Source organism: Cnephaeus nilssonii (genome assembly GCF_951640355.1).
Source record: "Cnephaeus nilssonii genome assembly, chromosome: 2".
Taxonomy (NCBI): domain Eukaryota; kingdom Metazoa; phylum Chordata; class Mammalia; order Chiroptera; family Vespertilionidae; genus Cnephaeus; species Cnephaeus nilssonii.
Genome location: NC_137073.1, coordinates 33883673 through 33903443, shown reverse-complemented (window position 1 = coordinate 33903443; position 19771 = coordinate 33883673). Strand labels below are relative to the sequence as shown.

The 19771-nt window shown below is 45.4% G+C and overlaps 1 protein-coding gene across 2 annotated transcripts in view; it reads left to right on the top strand.

The window, feature by feature from the left end:
• The window catches only part of HIP1 (huntingtin interacting protein 1), a 145007-nt gene extending 127176 nt beyond the window's left edge, over window positions 1-17831 (top strand). The window contains exons 23-32 of one of the 2 annotated variants that reach the window (XM_079792443.1): window positions 5703-5813; window positions 7125-7183; window positions 7590-7683; window positions 9458-9558; window positions 9852-9957; window positions 10734-10857; window positions 11297-11358; window positions 12092-12200; window positions 12918-12999; window positions 13365-17831. In XM_079792443.1, coding sequence (XP_079648569.1) covers window positions 5703-5813; window positions 7125-7183; window positions 7590-7683; window positions 9458-9558; window positions 9852-9957; window positions 10734-10857; window positions 11297-11358; window positions 12092-12200; window positions 12918-12970 — 819 coding nt within the window. In that variant the 3' untranslated portion in view covers window positions 12971-12999; window positions 13365-17831. The remainder of the gene's footprint in view (window positions 1-5702; window positions 5814-7124; window positions 7184-7589; window positions 7684-9457; window positions 9559-9851; window positions 9958-10733; window positions 10858-11296; window positions 11359-12091; window positions 12201-12917; window positions 13000-13364) is intronic. The other variant, XM_079792444.1, reaches the window with a different exon arrangement.
• Window positions 17832-19771: the final 1940 nt, after the last annotated feature.

Sequence of the window (19771 nt, the reverse complement as noted above, 5' to 3'; positions counted from 1 at the left end):
TCTAGAAAGTAAGTGTGCTGAAAAATTTTACCTCCCTGAACGACATTCCAGTTACACTTAATTCACTGGCTATTAATTAAGAATCTACTCTGTGGTCATCATTAGGAAGTATCAAAGAAGAATAAGTATGGTTTCTCTGTTTTTAAGGAATTTTATGTGGTTGGACAGGTAACAGAGATAATGATATATTTATTCATTCAATAAAGATATAGTGAATATGTCCTATATACTACTACTGGGATTTATGCTAGGTGTAGTTATATAGGAACAAGTAAGACATGGTCTCTAGAGGAAAGGAAAATAAAGCAACAATTTCTATACAGTGCAATGAGAAGTGAAATAGAGCTCTATTTTGAGAGTACAGTACAAGGCAGCATTTAATTAATTTCTAAAGTGTGTGGTGATAAGTTCAGGAAAGAAAGAAATCAGGGCCAGAGTTCAGATCCTCATTATCTCTCATTTGAGTGCTTTAAACAACTTATTTATTTATTTATTCATTTAAATTTAATAAATCTTTATTGTTCAGATTATTACAGTTGTTCCTCTTTTTTCCCCCCATAGCTCCCCTCCACCTGGTTCCCATCCCACCCTCTTCCCTTACCTCCCCCCCACTGTCCTCATCCATAGGTGTACGATTTTTGTCCAATCTCTTCCCGCACCCCCCACACCCTTTTACCCCTTAGAGTTGTCAGTCCACTCCCTTTCTATGCCCCTGATTCTATTATATTCACCAGTTTATTCTGTTCATCAGATTTTTAATTCACTTGATTTTTAGATTCACTTGTTGATAGATATGTATTTGTTGTTCATAATTTTTATCTTTACCTTTTTCTTCTTCTTCCTCTGCTTAGAGAATACCTTTCAGCATTTCATATAATACTGGTTTGGTGGTGATGAACTCCTTTAGCTTGTTCTTATCTGTGAAGCTCTTTAGCTGACCTTCAATTCTGAATGTCAGCTTGGCTGGGTAGAGTACCTTGGTTGTAGGTTCTTGCTATTCATCACTTTGAATATTTCTTGCCACTAACGTCTGGCCTGCATAGTTTCTGTTGAGAAATCAGCTGACAGTCATATGGGTGCTCCCTTGTAGGTAATTAACTGTTTTTCTCTTGCTGCTTTTCTCTCTTTGTCTTTTGCACTTGGCATTTTAATTATGCTGTGTCTTGGTGTGGTCCTCTTTGGATTCCTTTTGTTTGGGATTCTGTGCGCTTCCTGGACTTGTAAGTGTATTTCTTTCACCAGATGGGGGAATTTTTCAGTCATTATTTCTTCAAATAGGTTTTTAGAATCTTGCTCTCTCTCTTCTTCTGGCACCCCCATAATTCTGATGTTGGTACGCTTGAAGTTGTCCCAGAGGCTTCTTACACTATCTTCAAATTTTTGGATTCTTTTTTCTTTTAGCTTTTCCAGTTGAGTGATTTTTGCTTCTTTGTATTTCAAATCTTTAACTTGATTCTTGCGTTCCTCTAGTTTGCTGTTGGGTGTCTGTATAATATTTTTTATTTCAGTCAGTGTATGTTTAATTTCTAGTTGGTTCTTCTCCATATCCTCGAGGGTCTCTCTCATATCCTCGAGGGTCTCGCTAAATTTATCGGCCTTTTCTAGGAAATTCTTGAAAAACCTTATAACCGTGGTTTTGAACTCTATCTCCAGTTGTTTGTTTTCCTCCATTTCTTTGGTTTTTGATCTGTTTCTTTGTCTCCGCATTTTCGCTGCTTCCCTGAGTTGGTAGGGTAGCTTTGTGTGCTAGTTGTCCTATATGGGCCAGTGGCTCGGCCTCCCCAGTTACCTGAGGTGGACACTCTTGGTGCACCCCTTTGTGGGGTGTGTGCACAATCTTGTTGTAGTTAAGTCTTGATTGTTGTTGGTATCAGTGGGAGGAGTTGACCTCCAGGGCAATTGGCTGTGCGGATCAGCTGTGTCTACACCGGGAGACAGCCTTATTCGACTAGACCTGCAAAATTGCAAAAGCCTCTGTGCTCAGCTTGGATGGGGCGGAGTTTCAGGGTGGAGCCTACAGCCTTGGCTTCCCGTCAGCCCCGCCCTATGAGGTTCCTGGGTCTCAGTGTCCCTCAGTGTCCCTCGGTACTAGCTGCAAGCACCTCTGAGAGAAAGGCGCCCTGGAGTTTCGCCTGCTGCCAAACAGTCTAGTCCAGTGATGGCGAACCTCTGACACGCGTGTCAGTGCCATTTCTGATGACACACGGCCGCTGAGGCGGCCGCATGCCGAGGATGAAACATTTATGTTATTTAAACTATAAATATCGCGAAATAATGTTTTTTCCTCAAAGGGACACACTACCCGAGTTATGCTCAGTTTTTTGGCGAAGTTTGAAACACCAAGCTCAAAAGGTTGCCCATCACTGGTCTAGTCTCTCCCCCAATGAATCTGGATTCCCTGATTCTTGCCCAGAACTGAGGTTCAGTGCAGTTGGAACTGGGGTTCAGCGTAGTCTGGAGCTTTTGTCTCCTTCCCGCTAGGGCAATTCAGCGGCACAGTCAACAGTCCGTCCTCTGAGCACATTCACGTGCGCGCCTCTGGAGCTCTGCCTTTCGCCGCTCCCCTGAGTTTCTGCCTTACAGCCCAGATTCCCCCAGTATGAGCCTGGGTCCCCAGGGTCTTGCCTGGAACTGGGGTTCAGTGCAGTCGGAACTGGGGTTCAGCGCAGTCTGGAGCTTTTATCTCCTTCCCGCTAGAGAACGCCAGCCAGGCACTCAGCCGCCCAGTCCTCTCCGGCTCCGTCCTCTTAGTACTCGCGCGCCCGTGCCTCCATACCTCAGGCTTTTACAGCTCCTCTGATTTTCCTTGTGGTTTTCTCTTTCCTTCTAGTTGTAGGATTTCCAGTCAGCCAGCTTTCCTGTGGTTCTGAATGATGTCTGTTTTGTCTTTTAGTTGTATTTTTGAAATTGTTGTGCGAGGCTGCAGTTTAGGTGTTTAACTATGCTGCCATCTTGGTTTCTCCTCTCCTGGGCGAGTCTGGTCCCTGGGGAAGAGGCAACCGACCAGCCAGACGGCTCCCTCTTTTGTGCAAGTCTAAACAACTTTTTTATTACTCTCTCTGCCTCAGGCCTCTTTTTTCTCTGCTCTCTTCCAAAAACAGAGATCTGATCATGATTCCTCTAATTTGATACCAAAAATTATATTATGTAATGTAACATAAAAGGACCTCCAGAGTCTGGGCTTTATTCACCTTTCTGGACCCCTCTTGCACTCTCCCTTCACCTTAGAGTTGGTGGCTAGCACTGTGATGTGCCTGCTTACCTATTTCCCCCCAATGAGTTCTCAGAAGTTGTGAGGAGCCGGCACGGCCATGGCATACTCAGCCCTAGGGCACCTTATGTGCCACGCCAGCTCATCCTTGTGGGGAGCCGGCACAGCCATGGCATACTCAGCCCTAGGGCGCCTTATGTGCTGCGCCAGCACGGCCAAGGATGAACCCGAGTGGGGGCGATGAAGGATTGAGAAAAGATAGACAAGAGAATGAAAGCTGGGACTCGGTGGGATGCTGCTTCCCTGATGGGGACCCAGCAGCGCCGATGCCCACAAGCCGTGTCTTTATTTTATAGCAGATGCCATGAGGCAAAGTAAGGGCGTGGTCAAGATGTTTACAACATTCTGGTGCCTACTCAACTACATGCACCTGATCAAGCTTTGTTTACTTGCAGCCTATATCACTTAGGCATGTGGGGCCACGTGTTCAGACCATAGGTTCAAGCTTACAACTATAGCTGTTGGCCATAATTGTGCTGGGAGGGCTCTGCCTTCCAGGCTGGGACTTGCACGTGGCCACGAGAGGACTGTGCCCTCTCATTAGTCCAAGGCTTGAACCTGTCCAAACACTGTAGCCGCGCCCCACAAGAAGTAGAGCCCATACCTTCTTCATATTGTATCCCCGGTCCCTGGCATAATATCTGGCAGGTGGTTAATACCCCACAAATGTTTAATTAATTGAATATGCACAGAGAGAGAGCAAACCAGATAAAAAGATGGATCGGATGGGGGAGGAATGTTCATATTGGGGAGAAATAGGCAATGAGGTGGAGACCCTTGAATGTCTGGATAAAGAAAGACTATGGACAATGGTGAATTGCTAACCTCTATTTCAATAGGGTGACATGATAATGATGAAATTTGGTATTATTAAATTGGTGTGGCACTAGGCAATATTAACACAGTCTGCCTTTTGTTGAAGATAGAGCATCTTACCACGTATAGTGCAGAATTGAGAAGTCAATATATGGGGCAAAGTATGTAGGACACCATGAAGAGATAAAAATTACATTACTGAAAGCAAAGCAAAGTGTGATAGAAAGATCATGGGCAGTTTTTCTTTCTGGCACTAGGGCTTACCAGATGTAGAGAATCTTCCCAGAATAGGACATGGAAAATGCTGAATATAAAATTTGAAGAAGAAAAAAATAAGTTTGCAATTATTGTGACATGTTAAAGAACCTTTTTTAAATATTTTTTTTATTGATTTCAGAGAGGAAGGGAGAGGGGGAGAGAGAGAGAGAGAGAGAGAGAAACATCAATGATGACAGAGAATCATTGATTGGCTGCCTCCTGTACGCTCCACACTGGGGATCGAGCCCACAACCTGGGCATGTACCCTTGACTGGAATCGAACCTGGGACCCTTCAGTCCACAGGCCGATGCTCTATCAATTGAGCCAAACCAGCTAGGGCTAAAGAACCTTATAAAAGTTATTAAAAGCAAGACAAAGGAATAAGATAGTTTCAAATGTAACCAGATATATTTGAAAAAGAACCACAGAACTTCTAGAAATGAAAAATATAATCATTGAAAGTAATAACTTTAAAATATATAGATTCAACAGCAAGTTAAAGCAAAGCTGAAAAAAGAATTAGTGAACTAGAGGAATTATCTAAATATGGCACAGATTTTATAAGTTGGAATGAAATGGTTATATATAGAATATTTAATCAGCGTTCCAGAAGATAATAGAAAGACTATGTTCTCCCCACCCCCAGCAACATATTGTTAATTCTATGCTTTTCCCAACATTCTTGTGTGTGAGGTTTATCCATTCGGATATGTTCTTTTTCACTCCTCTATTGCGCTCCATTGTGTGCATATTGCTTAATTTCTATTATATCTGTTCTCTTGTTGATGCACATCAGGGTTATTTCCAGTTTGGGGCTATTATGAATGGGTCACTGTGATCATTCCTATACACATCTCCTGATGAATGAGTGCAAGAATTTCTCTAGAGTTTATATACGTAGGAATCGAATTACTAGTTTATAGGATGAATTTCACACACAGTAATAACTGCCTCGTATGATTGCTGTGGGAGTAAAGTTAAATAAGGGGCAGGCTGTCTGGTTGGAAGACATTATCTACATTTGAAGAGGTTTTTAAAACACATCCCAGGCAGCAAACACGATCAGCTGTGCAGCTGTGGGGTTAGGGTCCAAGCAGCTGCAACTGAATGGCCTTGTGGGGTTAAGCAGGGTTGGCCTTCTGGAAGGAGATGGGTTCTGAGTGAAGGTAGAGGGGGTGGAACATGAGGTTCCAGAGTTCACATGGTAGAGAGTTCCAAGCAAGGCCTATTAGGGATGCCCCTCCAAGGCTTACAGAAGTGTGTTAAGTGGTGGGGCCCTCATGTGAGGATTACAGGTCTGCCACCAGAGAAAGAAGAGGTTAAAGGGTCATTTCAGCCCTTGTGATGTGTTCACAGGATCTCCTGCCCAGAGGCCTGGACATCAAACAGGAGGAGCTAGGAGACCTGGTGGACAAGGAGATGGCTGCCACTTCAGCTGCCATTGAAACTGCTACAGCCAGAATAGAGGTATGGAGCCCTGGCCCGTGTTCTCAGTGGATAGAGCATCAGCCTACACAACAAAGGGTTGCAGGTTTGATTCTTGGTCAAGGGCATGCACCTGGGTTGCAGATTCAATCCTGGCCCTGGTCAGGGTGTGTGCAGGAGGCAACCAATTGATGTCTCACATCAATGTTTCTCTCTCCTCCTCCTCCCTTCCTCCTCCCCCTCCTCCTCCTCCTCCTCCTCTTCCTCCTCCTCCTCACCCCCCTCCCTCCCTTCCATTCTCTAAAAATCAATGGAAAGCCCTAGCTGGTTTGGCTCAGTGGATACAGCGTCAGCCTGGGAACTGAAAGGTCCCAGGTTCGATTCCGGTCAAGGGCACATGCCCAGGTTGTGGGCTCGATTCCCAATGAAGGACTTGCAGAAGGCATCCGATCAATGATTCTCTCTCCTCACTGATGTTTCTCTCTCCCTTTCCCTTCCTCTCTGAAATCAATAAAAATATATTTAAAAATAAAATAAAAATAAAAAATCAATGGAAAAAATATCCTTGGGTGAGGATTAACAAAAGAAAAACAAAAGAGAATAGAGGTATGGAAGTGTCTCAAGGTCTAAAGTGATGCTCTTGCAGCTTTCCTTTGGCAACATTTCCTATTGGATATATCTTAGTTGTTCATTAAGGCTTCAGAGGCTCCCTATAAAAATAAACCAAAACCAGACTATACCAGAATCTCTTAGGGGTAGAAAATGAGAAAGTCCTCACCACTAGAATGTGAGCAGTTTTCTCAAGGATCAACATACTTGGTATCAGGCTATCCTGCAGTCAAGTTCCAGATTGATTGACCACTTACTAACTGTATGACTTCCACTAAGTTACATTAACCTCGCTAAGATTCTGATTTCAAAACCAATGACAATGCTTGTCTCAGAAAAGCTGAGTGGGCCCCGTTGGAAAGGTCACACATTGCTCCTTTGGTGAAAGACTCAGGCTGCCACCCTGGAGTGAGTACCTGCTTTGGTGAAAGACTCAGGCTGCCACCCTGGAGTGAGTACCTGCTTATAGGACCTGGTAGCAGCTTCCCCTACCAGCATGGCGCTATAGCTCGCAGAGTTCTGTGCACACCAGCCTGGGTTCCAGAATGTCAAGACACTGACAGAGACAGCCTGCTGTAGCTGCCCCCCACTGAGTAGATCGGAAGTTTACTAGTAGATTCTTTTTCTGATTCTCACAAGGATATGGATGGGTTCTTCTAGATTTGAATATTGGACCCAAAGTGTGGGATGCCAGTAGGTTCTCAGTCCTGTGATGTGTTAAAAAACCCTGCTTCTCTTTAACAGGAGATGCTCAGCAAATCCCGAGAAGGAGACACGGGAGTCAAATTAGAAGTGAACGAAAGGTCAGTCTGAACAGCATGGTGGCACGTAGGTGATCAGGGTCAGTCTTGTTTGCACTGGTTTATACTAATTAGAACACTAGCAGCCACAGGAAAAGGTTGAGTCTACCAGTATGTAATTATCAATAACAGTATTAACGATGGAGATAGTATCACTGTTGCATTATAGGGGGAAAGAAACCCCCAGGAATCCTCACTTAGCTATTCCTTATGAAGAAGATCCACAATCCAGTCTCCTCACTCACCTGCCTTTCCTTTGGGGCTTCAACCGGAGAGCATACCCTGCCTTACTTCCCATTCCAAGTATGCCTGTGTTTAGGAATGAAAAAGAGAACAGTTTTCTTCATTGGTATTAGTCTCAGTTCTGTATCCTCACTTTATTTATTTACTTTTTTTTTTTTTTTTGCAGGATTCTTGGTTCATGTACCAGCCTAATGCAAGCTATTCAGGTCCTGATTGTGGCCTCGAAGGATCTCCAGAGAGAGATAGTGGAAAGTGGCCGGGTAAGCGTGGGTGAGGGCCCGGGAACAGGGAGAACAGACATTAGTTACATATTCCCAGCTCACTGAGAGGCTAAGTCTACACGAAACACTCATCCACATTCAGTGAAATCTATGTATGATGCCTTCTCACCCTGTGTGTCCGTCTGAGGGCGCAGCTGCCGTCACTGGGGATGTCAGCATATGTCATGGGAAGAAGCTGGAACACTGCCAAGTCCCCAGAGAGCAGCCAAGCACAGCTTCCAGCTACAGGTTCATTAACCCAGGCGACATCGTTGGAGCCTGCTGTGGAAACCAAGTGTGCATTGCAAGTCTGAGCCCTTGGAGGAGGAAGTGAGAGGTTTTGAAAACTAGGCAAATCAGAAGAATGAACCTGCTGCTGACTTTCACAGTGGCTCTGCCATGTCTCTTTCCAACAGCAGTCAACTTGCAGTGCTTCACAGACTCGCCCTCAGTCTTGTCTTGACATTGTCACTTGGATTTCCTCACTCCTTTGCTGGCATTATTGCCATCTTGTTTTTCCCCCACATCCCTGAAGCAGCTGCAACTCAAGAGACAAAGGTCCAGGGAAGGTTTATGAGCCTGAAAGCAATCATATAAGGAACAAAGCCATATCTGTTTTGGTGGTGCTTTGGTCCCCAAAATTAGAAAGAGGGACTGAGCAAGGAGTATCTGTAGATTCTCAGACTATCAGGTACTTTCAAAGCATAAATACATTTTTTTTAAATCCAAGTAGAAATAGTTTTTTAAAATTATTCATTCTATACTCTCTTCTTTTGGAAAATAATGGAGAGCAGCTAGACTCCTCTGAAATTGTCATTCATAAACTAGAGGCCCGGTGCACTGGGGGGGGGGGGGGGTGTCCCTCAGCCCAGCCTGCACCCTCTCCAACCTGGGACCCCTCAGGGGATGTCCCTGTGGAATCAGACCTAAACCGGCAGTCGGACATCCCTCTCACAATCTGGGACTGCTGACTCCCAACTGCTCGCCTGCCTGCCTGCCTGATTGCCCCTAACCACTTCTGCCTGCCAGCCTGATCACCACCCAACCACTCCCCTGCCAGCCTGATCTATGCCTAACTGCTCCCCTGCTGGCCTGATTGCCCCCAGCTGCCCTCCCTTGCTGGCCTGGTTGCCCCCAACTGCCCTCCCCTGCAGGCCTGGTCTCTCCACAACTGCCCTCCCTCCCCTGCAGGTCCGGTCGCCCCCAACTGCCTTCCCCTACAGGCCTGGTCACCCCCAACTGCCCTCCCCTGCCTGACCAGTCACCCCTAACTGCCCTCCCCTGCTGGCCTGATCACCCACAACTGCCCTCCCCTGTTGGCCATCTTGTGACTACATGGGGGCGGTCATCTTGTGCAAGGGTGTGATGGTCAATTTGCATATTGCCTCTTTATTTTATATAGGATAATATGTGTGTGTGTGGACAGCCCACACACACACACACACACACACACACAAACTATTTGGAAATATAATAGAAAGCTGGTAAGGACAGCCCACACACACACACACAAACTATTTGGAAATATAATAGAAATGCTATGGGTTTTGGAGTCAGAAGAGCTTAGGATTTACTTTATTTCCTGCATGACCTTGGGAAAAAGTATTTTTGCCTCTCAAAACTTTATTTTTCTTATCTGTAAAATGGGAATAATAATGCTTGCCTCTCAGAGTGGCTGTGAAAATTTATATGAGGTAATATATATATATATAAGCACCTGGCACACAGCAGGCACTCAATAAAAGGTAGCTATTATTATTTCTTACTTCCCTAGGGCACAGCATCTCCTAAAGAGTTTTATGCCAAGAATTCTCGATGGACAGAAGGACTCATCTCAGCCTCCAAAGCTGTGGGCTGGGGCGCCACTGTCATGGTGTAAGTGTCTTTGGGTCCCAAGGCTCCTCACCCCACCCCCATTCCATTGATCACCCCAGAGAATAACTAAGTGGGGGGGGGGGGGGGGAGATATCCCCACTAGAAATACACTGTTGATAAGGAAGTCAGTAAGACTAAAGTTTAAAAGGGAGACTGGGTCTCCTGGGGCAGCACAGGCAGGCTGTGCTCCCTGGCTGACAGGGTGAGGGGATGGTCTAGAGGTGGGATCATAAGGGGTTGCAGATGTGACTGCCACAGTGACATAATCCATGTTGTCCTTTCCTGACTGTCAGTGATGCAGCCGATCTGGTGGTACAAGGCAAAGGGAAGTTCGAGGAGCTAATGGTGTGTTCCCATGAAATAGCTGCTAGCACAGCCCAGCTTGTGGCTGCATCCAAGGTAGGACCTGTATAGGACTCCCTGGGACACTATGAGGCCTGGCTAGGTTAGAGATACTTGGACCCTGAAGCTGGATTCAAGAACAGATGATTTCTCCAGGGTCCAGGAGGGTTGGGTCCCAAATTAAAATTCTGACTCTCAAGGGTCCCCCTACCCCTCCCTCTAAAAGCCTTTCATCTGTCAGCAAGGAGCCCTTCCACCCAGCTCACCACACGTGCTCCTCTTGGCATTCTTCACCTTTGTTACAAGTAGCCTTTGAGGGTCCCAACTGTGCCGACCTCTGATAAGCGATCACAGCATTCCAGGAGCACTCAAATAAGGAATGAGTCAGAGCAGTCAGATGCTTGCCCGGCATGGCACAGAGCTTCCACAATCAGTGTCTGCCTCTCCTCAAGACTCCAAATTTGAACCATTGCCCCAGCTAGTCCTAATGCAAAGCTTGTCACCAGTATCCTTCTGTGAGTTCTATAGTTCCCCGGGGAGTGTTTTTTAATCATCCTTATTTATTGCTATCCCAAATTGATTTTCACAAATGGAGCATTTCATTAAAATACCTGATAAAGCTAAAGTTTGAGACCACCAAGCAGATAAGCCAGGAAGCACCTTTTATATTAAAGATATGCCAGGAGTTGACCCCACAGGCAATGATTTTTGAGAAGTTGGTTGGTAACTGCAGTGGATCAGATATATTCATCAAGAACCATCAATCCAACTTTTGACTCAGTCCTTGCCACCACTCTATGTTATATGAACCTAAATATGCTTGGTTCTGGCAGGTGAAAGCTGGTAAGGACAGCCCAAACCTGGCCCAGCTGCAGCAAGCCTCTCGCGGGGTGAACCAGGCCACCGCCGCGGTCGTGGCCTCAACCATTTCTGGCAAATCACAGATTGAGGAGACAGGTAGCCTTTCAGAAGCGATACTTTTTTATCCATCCGATATAGCTGTTCTTTACAGTCTTCTCCATGATCCCAATTTCTCACAGTTCTGTTTCTAAATTCTCTCTTACTTTTCATCTTTTACATAAATACTTATTTTCTCATAAGAAGGGACACCACATGAGCATGCTATTTATTTCACTATAGTGACACACCTTTAGGTAGATTTTCCATTTAGCCATTCCTCTGAATTCAAAGAAATGCCTCTACAGGCCTGGTTGTCTGGGGGGTGGAGTTCTGATTCTGGTTACCCTGTCACTGTCTTCATCCCTTACAATGTGCACATGTGTATGGATAAAAGGCAAACCAAACATTTCAGCAGAACACTGGCATTGGCCACCTCCCAGGCAAGGGTCAGTCAGGGGTATTATTTGATAAGAACTTCTCATTTCTATCCTTGCAGACAACATGGACTTCTCAGGCATGACACTGACCCAGATAAAACGCCAGGAGATGGATTCCCAGGTAGGAACTCCATCTCTAAGGTTAGGCAGTCTCTCTTGCATATGGTGTCGACCCCAAATATTCCCATGGTGAGAAGCCAGTGAGCGAGAGACTTGGGAGGAAATGAACTCAGGTGTACCATTTAGCCCAAGAATTAATGTAAGCAATGCTGAAAGAAACAGTGGAGGTCTCCAGCACCTACAACTGAGCCTGGGTTACATATGGGTGCTCAGCAAATATCTCTTAAATTAATAAATAAAATAACTAAAATTAATGAACGGAAGAAGAGCCAGAGCCAACCTCTCCTTTAGTGAGATTGTGCCTGTACAATAACAACTCTAAGTTGTACCAACCCCTCCAAGATGCCAGAACTATCATTATTGGTTCCTGCCTGAACTTCCAAGGAACTAGAATTGAAGGGTTATGATTAGATTGGAACACAATACAGATATGCCAGACATTAGAGTTGTTTTTAGATAGCGATTTATCAGAGGAACTTAAGTCCTACTCCCATTCAGGCATTTGTACTATAAAGCACCATACATTTCTAGTAGAGGGTCCCGGGGAGAAGATAGATGGAATAGATGGATGAATGAGAGGGTGAGGAAATTAGAACAGAGATGAGTTTGGAATTGAGAACTGGGTAAGCTATAGAATAATATGGAAGAAAACTGGAAGATGGAGAAAAGGGATTAAGTCAAAATAAGACAATTCTGAGATCACTGCTCAAAAGAAAATTACACTTTCCCCACAGGTTAGGGTGCTAGAGCTAGAAAATGAACTGCAGAAGGAGCGTCAAAAACTGGGGGAGCTTCGAAAAAAGCACTACGAGCTTGCTGGTGTTGCTGAGGGCTGGGAAGAAGGTAAGCCACTGGAGGACCGGCATTAGCCTGCAGTGAAGGGGGATACTGTGTGATAAGGGCTTTCCCCTCGACTGTAACAGAATGAGGAGCCCATTGGTCAGTGACTTCCTCCTTCTCTATACTCACAGAGCATGTTTTCAGTTGGAAACAATCTAAAAGCCCAAAACAGATAAATTGTGAATTGAAAGCTTTTGTTTTCACCTTTCAAGATCTTAACATTGACCGGTAGAGTGGTCACTCACCACCATTTCCTTCCAGGCCCAGTTAGCCTGGTTTACCCCCCAGGTGTCTAGTCTCTGGCCAGCCTAGAGTTGAATAGTGACCAGTGAAGATCCAGCAGACAGGGCAAGTGAATTACCAGGTCCTGACTGTCTAGAGCCAGTGATGGGCAGCAATGGCCAAAAGATAGGAAGTCAGGAGCTAGAAATGGCGTGGACTGAATAATATTCGGCCACCAGCCCAAAGACTTCGTTGCTCAGACTCAGTGAGTGCTGCTTTTCTGCATGTCCAAGGTGGCCACTTGTTCACCACCAAGCTTGCCGATTCTTGTCAAACTTGGCTGGCTGTAGTATATCCCAGTCGTTCCTGGACACTTCACTTAGGGACGAGGTGGTTATGATGGTAATGTACTTTAGAGCCCAGCATGGTGGCAGTTTTGGTTAACAGAATAGGTGCACGAAGGGCTGTGAAACATGAATGGCTGTTACTGTCTTTTAGAAACAGAAGCATCTCCACCTGCACTGCAAGAAGTGGTAACCGAGAAAGAATAGAGCCGCACTGATGCCCCACACGTCACAGTGTAAATCTTTGTTGCCTGTTTATGTGTGTATGTTATTCCCCAGCCACAGACTAAACCCTTGGAGTCACAGTGGCAGCCACACCACTCCCATTGTCCAGTGCTGAGGACCTGCATGGCCTTCCAAAGACTCCTCCACACTGACACCCTTTGTGTTGGAACCCGTGATCTGTGTTCTTCCCCACCCTCCCTGGTGTCCAGAGAGGACGGGGAACAGGGCCACCCCCACAGAGAGGACCTCCCTCCCAGTCCTGCCTGCTATTTTAGCCCCAAACAATCAGTGTCCTTGTCCGAGGGGCTGTGGTTGTTATGGCTGAGAGCCTGGAGAGGGAAGATCTTATGCTTTTTCTCTTCTGTTTTCTTCTCAGTCTTTTCAGTTTCATCACTTGCACAAACTTGTGAGCATCAGAGGGCTGGTGGATTCCAAACCAGGACACTACCCTGAGTCTGTGCACAGAGTCAGAAGAACAGCAGGAGTGTCCTGGCTGAGAATGCCAAGGCAATGCTTCCCCTCTTTTGGCAGTTCCGTGGATTCCCACTGCTTCTTATGGTGGTTGGTTGGGTTTTGGGGTTTCTTTTTTCAAGTTTCACTCATATAGCCAACTCTCCCAAAGGGAACAGCTCTGAAGCTCTAAGCTCCTAGGAGCCCCTGACCACAGCAGTCAACAGCGATGGTGCTGCTCAGGCTTTACCTTGGTGCTCCCCATCAGCCTCCATGCTTGTGTCCTGCTGAGTGTGGGACTCAAGGCCACTTCCCAGGGTCGGGTGGAGCTGCTGAGCCACAGCTTTCCTCCAAAGGCAGAAGTGGAGGGAGTGCCTTTCCCGCCTAAAGCTGGAGCCCAGTTGAAAGCCTCTGCCACCTTCATAAGTGAGAGGGCCCCAGAGAGAAAGGAGGGGTGCACACGGCCCAGGTCTTCAGGAGACACCTTCCTTGGGAACTCCTTGTGACCAGGCTGAAAAACCTTATCGCATGCTCGAATGGAACTGGTGAGAAAGCCACACCTCTTTTTCCAGAATGAATGTTCCTTGGCACCTCCCTTCAGATCCAGGCAGGGCCCTAAGAGGGAGCTTGTGAGAGGTTTTCAATTCTTTTCTCCAAATGTCTGCCTGCCTTGGTATCCTCTTGAATCTGAAAAAGATGGTTCCATGTTCTACCTAATTGACAGACCCAGAAAATCAGGCAAACTTGCTCCCGGTAGGAAAGAATCCTGTGCTTGGTTTGGTACCTTTAATATTTATTACTAACCTCCGTTAAGCAGCAGCAGCAGCAGCCAACAGAAAGACACTTGGAGCAATCAGGATTTCGGGTGTGATTATGGCAAGGCTTGTATTTCTGCCCTATACATCAGTCTTGAAGAATTGGAAACAAGGCCAAGATGCCATCCCCATCTGTAACCAGCTTGGATCACAAAGCAAGCAAGGTTCCACAGAGCATCCAGGGCAGGGAAAACAAAAAAGGGGGAACGCTGGCTCTGACCCCTTCCCAACACATGTCCCGGGCCCTCGATACCCTGTGGACAGGATGAGGGCACATTAATAGCCTTGTAGAGATGGACAGCCAGACAGCACTTCTCCACCTCCAGCCGGACCCCAGCATTTAAGTGACCTTTTGATCTTGGACTGTGTCTTCCTTATCCATAGCAACTCCTAGGTTGTAGCCAATAAGCACTTCCCAGGACCTGTCCCAAAGGAACATTGTAAGTGTGGCTACGTGACAGGTTGTGAGACTCCTGTTTGATCACTGTGAATCAACCTCCCTCCTTCCTATACACCCTCCAGGCTCCGTCTCTGTGCATTTCTAAGTGGGCATTCAAAATACTGTCTCCCTTGAGCTCAAATTATGAGATTCAGATGTGTGATCTCCACACTGGGCTAAAGAGAGGGTTCAGCAGTAGAAATTGAGCGCTTGTGTTTAATGCTTCTTTGTGCTTAGTGCTTTTCCATCCAAGGCTCAGAATGAGTGGTGTGTGGCATCCCTGTCCCACTTGTGCCAATTAAGCCAATCAGTGTGTTCTCAATGTGGGTCAATATTTCCAAAGGTGGCTGGTCTTCATTTCCAGAATTTCAGCCAAACATTTGTGCTCAAAATTACCAGTGGAGGGGAAAATCTAGTATATTGGAGCAGATTAGGACTCTGAAAAATACTCCCTCTAAAAAGAAGCCACAGTAATTTGTTATTGTTGTTGTTAATCCTCATCTGAGGATATGTTAATTGATTTTAGAGAGAAGGGAGAGAGAGAGAGAGAGAGAGAGAGAGAGAGAGAGAGACAGACAGACAGACACTGGCCACCTCTTGTATACACCCTGAACAGGAATCAAACCCACCACCTTTCAGTGCATGAGAGAATGCTCCAACCAACAGCCACATTGGTCAGGGCACCACAGTAATTTTTAAAACTTCATGGGCTTAACCAGTAATAAAACCATTAAGAAAGCACTTAAACAGGAGCACAGGCTCAGTCAGTTTCACAGGAGGCGATACCTGTCAGATAATTACTTCATCATTGCTCAAATTAGAAGCTAGTCCATTCTCCAGCCAAAATCAAATTGGCCTATGTCGTTACTTCTAAAAATGAGTGTGTGGTACTTGGTGTGAAATACCTGATGAAAACAGAAATCATATCCTAAGGCTAAAAATGAACCTCACAGCCTTTTAAATTAGTCACTGAGCATCATTTAGTGACTGGAGTCTCATGGGTCAGTGTAAATGGGTCATGACAAGAGAGGACAACAGCAAAATAATGCCTTAGGACTGACAAGAGGTTAAAATGCGGCCGAATCTGTTATGCAGTCTTGTAATACGGTGCTCTAATACCATTTACCAGTAGAATAAGGGTGTGTATATAAATAAGGAAAAAGTAAAAAAAAGAACTATTTGTGGGGTTACTAGTATTTATATCTGAGCAAGAAGTTTAAATTGGACTATAATTGAGACTGATCCTTAGGATCCCACCTAAATATGAGTCCCCAGCCCTGTGGCTGGAAGAACCAAACATTGTCCAGGGCATCCTTTCTTGGAAGTGTTTGAGCTGCTGAATCAGACACCAGGTCCCAGGGAGTCACAAGTGCAAGTTGTTTATTCAGGTTGGTACACTTTGGCCTCACTAAGAGGAGCTGGTTCTGAGTTTGTACCCAGGACATACTCACTTCTTAGTCTAGAGCAGCGATTTTGAACCAGTGTGCATAATTTTAAAACATGCAATACCTAACTATTTAGTCAGGGGCACTGACCTTTTTCCCTTAGATTGTCAAATTTAAAAAAATGAAAATAGCCATCTAGTGTGAATGCCCTGTCTTGAACCATAAATATATAGGTCATATAATAGAGTTGCATCTTATTGGTCACATTGCATAATAAGGTTGCATCCGATTGGTTAATTCTTGGTACCAGAAATCCTTATATACAAGTAAGTATAAATACCTGATTTTTTTAAAGTCACTTTGGAGCAAAAAGGGTAGGTAATTACTATTAATTTTTTAGTAAATCAAAATTATACCTTTTTTTGTCAGATCAGCAAAAATTGTCTTTTTGGTGTGCTGTAGAATTTTAGTAGTTATGTATGCCATGAGATGAAAAGGTTGAAAATCGCTGCTCCAGTGGGATCCTCTGGCTCCACTTACCCTGGTCTTTAATAACTAAAGTTCTTGCTACCTTCTACCACCTTTCAAAGTCTCTGGAAATCCCTCCTGCCAACAGAAGCCTTTAATCCTGGCACTGGCCTTCCAATCAAATCGGCTTTGCCCTCTCTCTCTGCCATTCTCCATCCTCCAGAGACTGCACTGCCTGTAGCATAGAACACCACCACAGGCCTGCCCGCCACCAACACAGCAAACTGGCGAGCTATCTGCTGTCCAAGTCCTTCGTCTCCCAGGTCCAGACCAAATAGGGGATCAGCAACTAACAGTGGTGGCCCAGCCTTTCTACCCCAGGAGCCAAAGCAACATGAAACAATTGCTTAGATGCTATTGGGTCCGATTCTGAGAGTAGATAATTTTCAGACGTGTCTTTCAGGTGACCCTCAACTACCTCAGGTTTGAAGGCCCTAAATTAAGCTGATTTTTCATAGGGACAAACCGAGGGGGTTCAGGTAAATCTTGGTGATAACACAGTTGTCTCGAACTTATAACTCTCACACTTAGGTTTGCAGGGATGGAGTTGGGATTGTTTTTCTTTTCTGTTTTTAACCTTTTCCCCACTTTTCCATTAGAATAGTTCCTATAAGTGAATTTCATTTTTCACTGAGTGCCTACCTTCCCAGGGCAGGTAGCCACTGGCTTTTGTTCCCTTCCAATAATACTTTTATTATGATATTAAGACCTTTCTTTGTATAATACATTGCATCTGTGTTTCCAATTTTTCAAATAAATATTTCATCCTGGCAATGAAAAATAGCTTTGATAACTGACCAAAGTGGTTTTGAGGTCTGGGGTTCATTTAATTCACTTATGCTCTAGGAATATGTCCACATTTTCTGAAGCATGGAACTACTGCATTTCCTTTGTTGTTGTAGAGAAACTCTAGTTTGTACCCCTTAAACATCTGTCCTCTCTGTACACTCCTGTCCCTGAAAATGATCAAAGTGGTCAGTAGTATAATTTATCTAGAAGACCAGGTCTTTGCCTAAAACCTGGAGTCTTAGGCTATGGGTACACCCTTCTCCATTAAGATGCATAAGTAAACTGCTGCCTTAACATTGGATGGGACAAATTCTGCTCAGGGACCAGCCAGCCAGCCAGCCAGTTACCAGAGGATTTTCAGAGGGAGCTGATAGAATGGGGCTGGTTGCATGGTGACCTTTCCCTGGCAGGATTGTCTGCTACCTCATGCTTGCCAGTGTGTTAAGCCAAGGGGCTCTACAGGGAAGGAGGGAGATGGGGAAGGCCTGGGGTTGGTAAGCAGGATAATTGCCCAAATAACACATTAAGTAAGCAGAGAATGAAGCAAGTAATCAGAAGCTATCGAGTAAGTAGGTCATAGAACCTGGAAAAGGAAGGAAAAATAGTGTTGAAACTACCCATTGGGGAAGATGATCTGGAGAGAGACAGAAGATGGGGAACACTTGCCTATCATTGGGCTCTTCTCCCTGCAGGAGGATGCAAAAGTGAGCCTGCTCCATTTGAAGCACCACTGATAGACCGGGCACTTGGTCACAGCTCTTGCAGATCAAGTGTGAATCTGAGAGTCCCGGAAGCCAGGCAGAGGACTGCCTTGAGCACACAGGGCCCCATGCTTTGAAATATCTGGGGTGTGGGTCTGGCCTCAGTCAGCAGTGCCATCCAGGCAGATCCTTGCTTCTGTTCCAGGTGTACTCGTCCTTGACACCCCCTACCTGCACATGGCTTTGACCAGGTACCCCAAGGGCGCTGGTACTCATGCCTGAGTGGTCTTCCTGGGGTCCTGTGGCTTGCTCCCCAGTTCTAGTTGGTCAAAGTGGTCAGTAGTATAAGGCAGCCTGGCTAGTTGGTCACTGGCTATTATAAGGAGTCCTGAAATCAGGCCACCAGAATGATGCCTAAAAAGAGGGGGGGGGGATAATTAGGGTTTATAGATGGGGACCAAATTTGGGTCTAGGAATGGCACTGCCAAAGTAAAAGGGAACAAATGGTTGAACTGGGCAAGTGGAAGGATAGCCTAGATCCGTGGTCGGCAAACTGCGGCTCGCGAACCACATGCGGCTCTTTGGCCCCTTGAGTGTGGCTCTTCCACAAAATACCACGGCCTAGGTGAGTCTATTTTGAAGAAGTGGCATTAGAAGAAGTTTAAGTTTAAAAAATTTGGCTCTCAAAAGAAATTTCAATCGTCGTACTGTTGATATTTGGCTCTGTTGACTAATGAGTTTGCCAACCACTGGCCTAGATGAAGGCCAGGGGCATATAGCTGAAGCGTACTAAGTACCATTGTGATTTAAAGCCAGTAAGTTTTAATCCTGCTCACTATGGTTGTCCTCAGTCTCTAACACATTACCCCAATGTAAGGGACAGATAGGTCTTTAAACACTTAGTAATGAATGAACGCTCATTTTGAAATGTGTTCTTATTTTTACACACATTTTATGCATCCATTCATTGTGCAGAAATTTTCAAAGATGAAGGCTTTCTGTTCCCTGTCCTCAAAAGTGGCACTCACGTACTCAAACTATGTGTTTTCAAGTGTCTGTCAGGCTCTGGGAACACAGTGGAAAGCAAGAACAGACGTGGTTCCACGCTTCTGGAGCTTCTAGGCTATTGAAGCAAACAGGATAATCAATAATAAAAACAAGTGTATAACTATGATTGGAGTTAAGTACAAGAAAGGAGCACTGATAGTGATAGCTGGACTAAAATACAGAGTACGAAGAGGTGTTGACTAGGCTCTGTGAGAGGGCACGAAAGGGACTGAAGGCCAGTATAGCTGGAGCCCAACCAGTGGTACAAGGTGAGTCTGGACCAAGAGGCAGGAGCAGATCATGCAGACATGGAACGTGGTTGATGGGCTTTAGGCAAAGAGGTATCAAATCATATTTGCATTTTGAAAAGACCATTCCAGTTGCAGTGCAGAGAACATATGAGAGTGGAGCAGGAGCCAATGGGAAATCCAGTGAGTCTTTTGTTCCAGAGAGAGGAACAAGCCATTGAAGGAGGGCAGATCACCCCTCATCCTCACCTCCTGTGTTCACTAGTCAGACTGGCCAACTGAAAACACTTTTTGCAGGCTGACACATTTTTGTCACCCCACAAGATCTTTCACACTCCCTCTCAGTTTCCCCTTTAACTTTGCCTTTCATCTCACGATTCA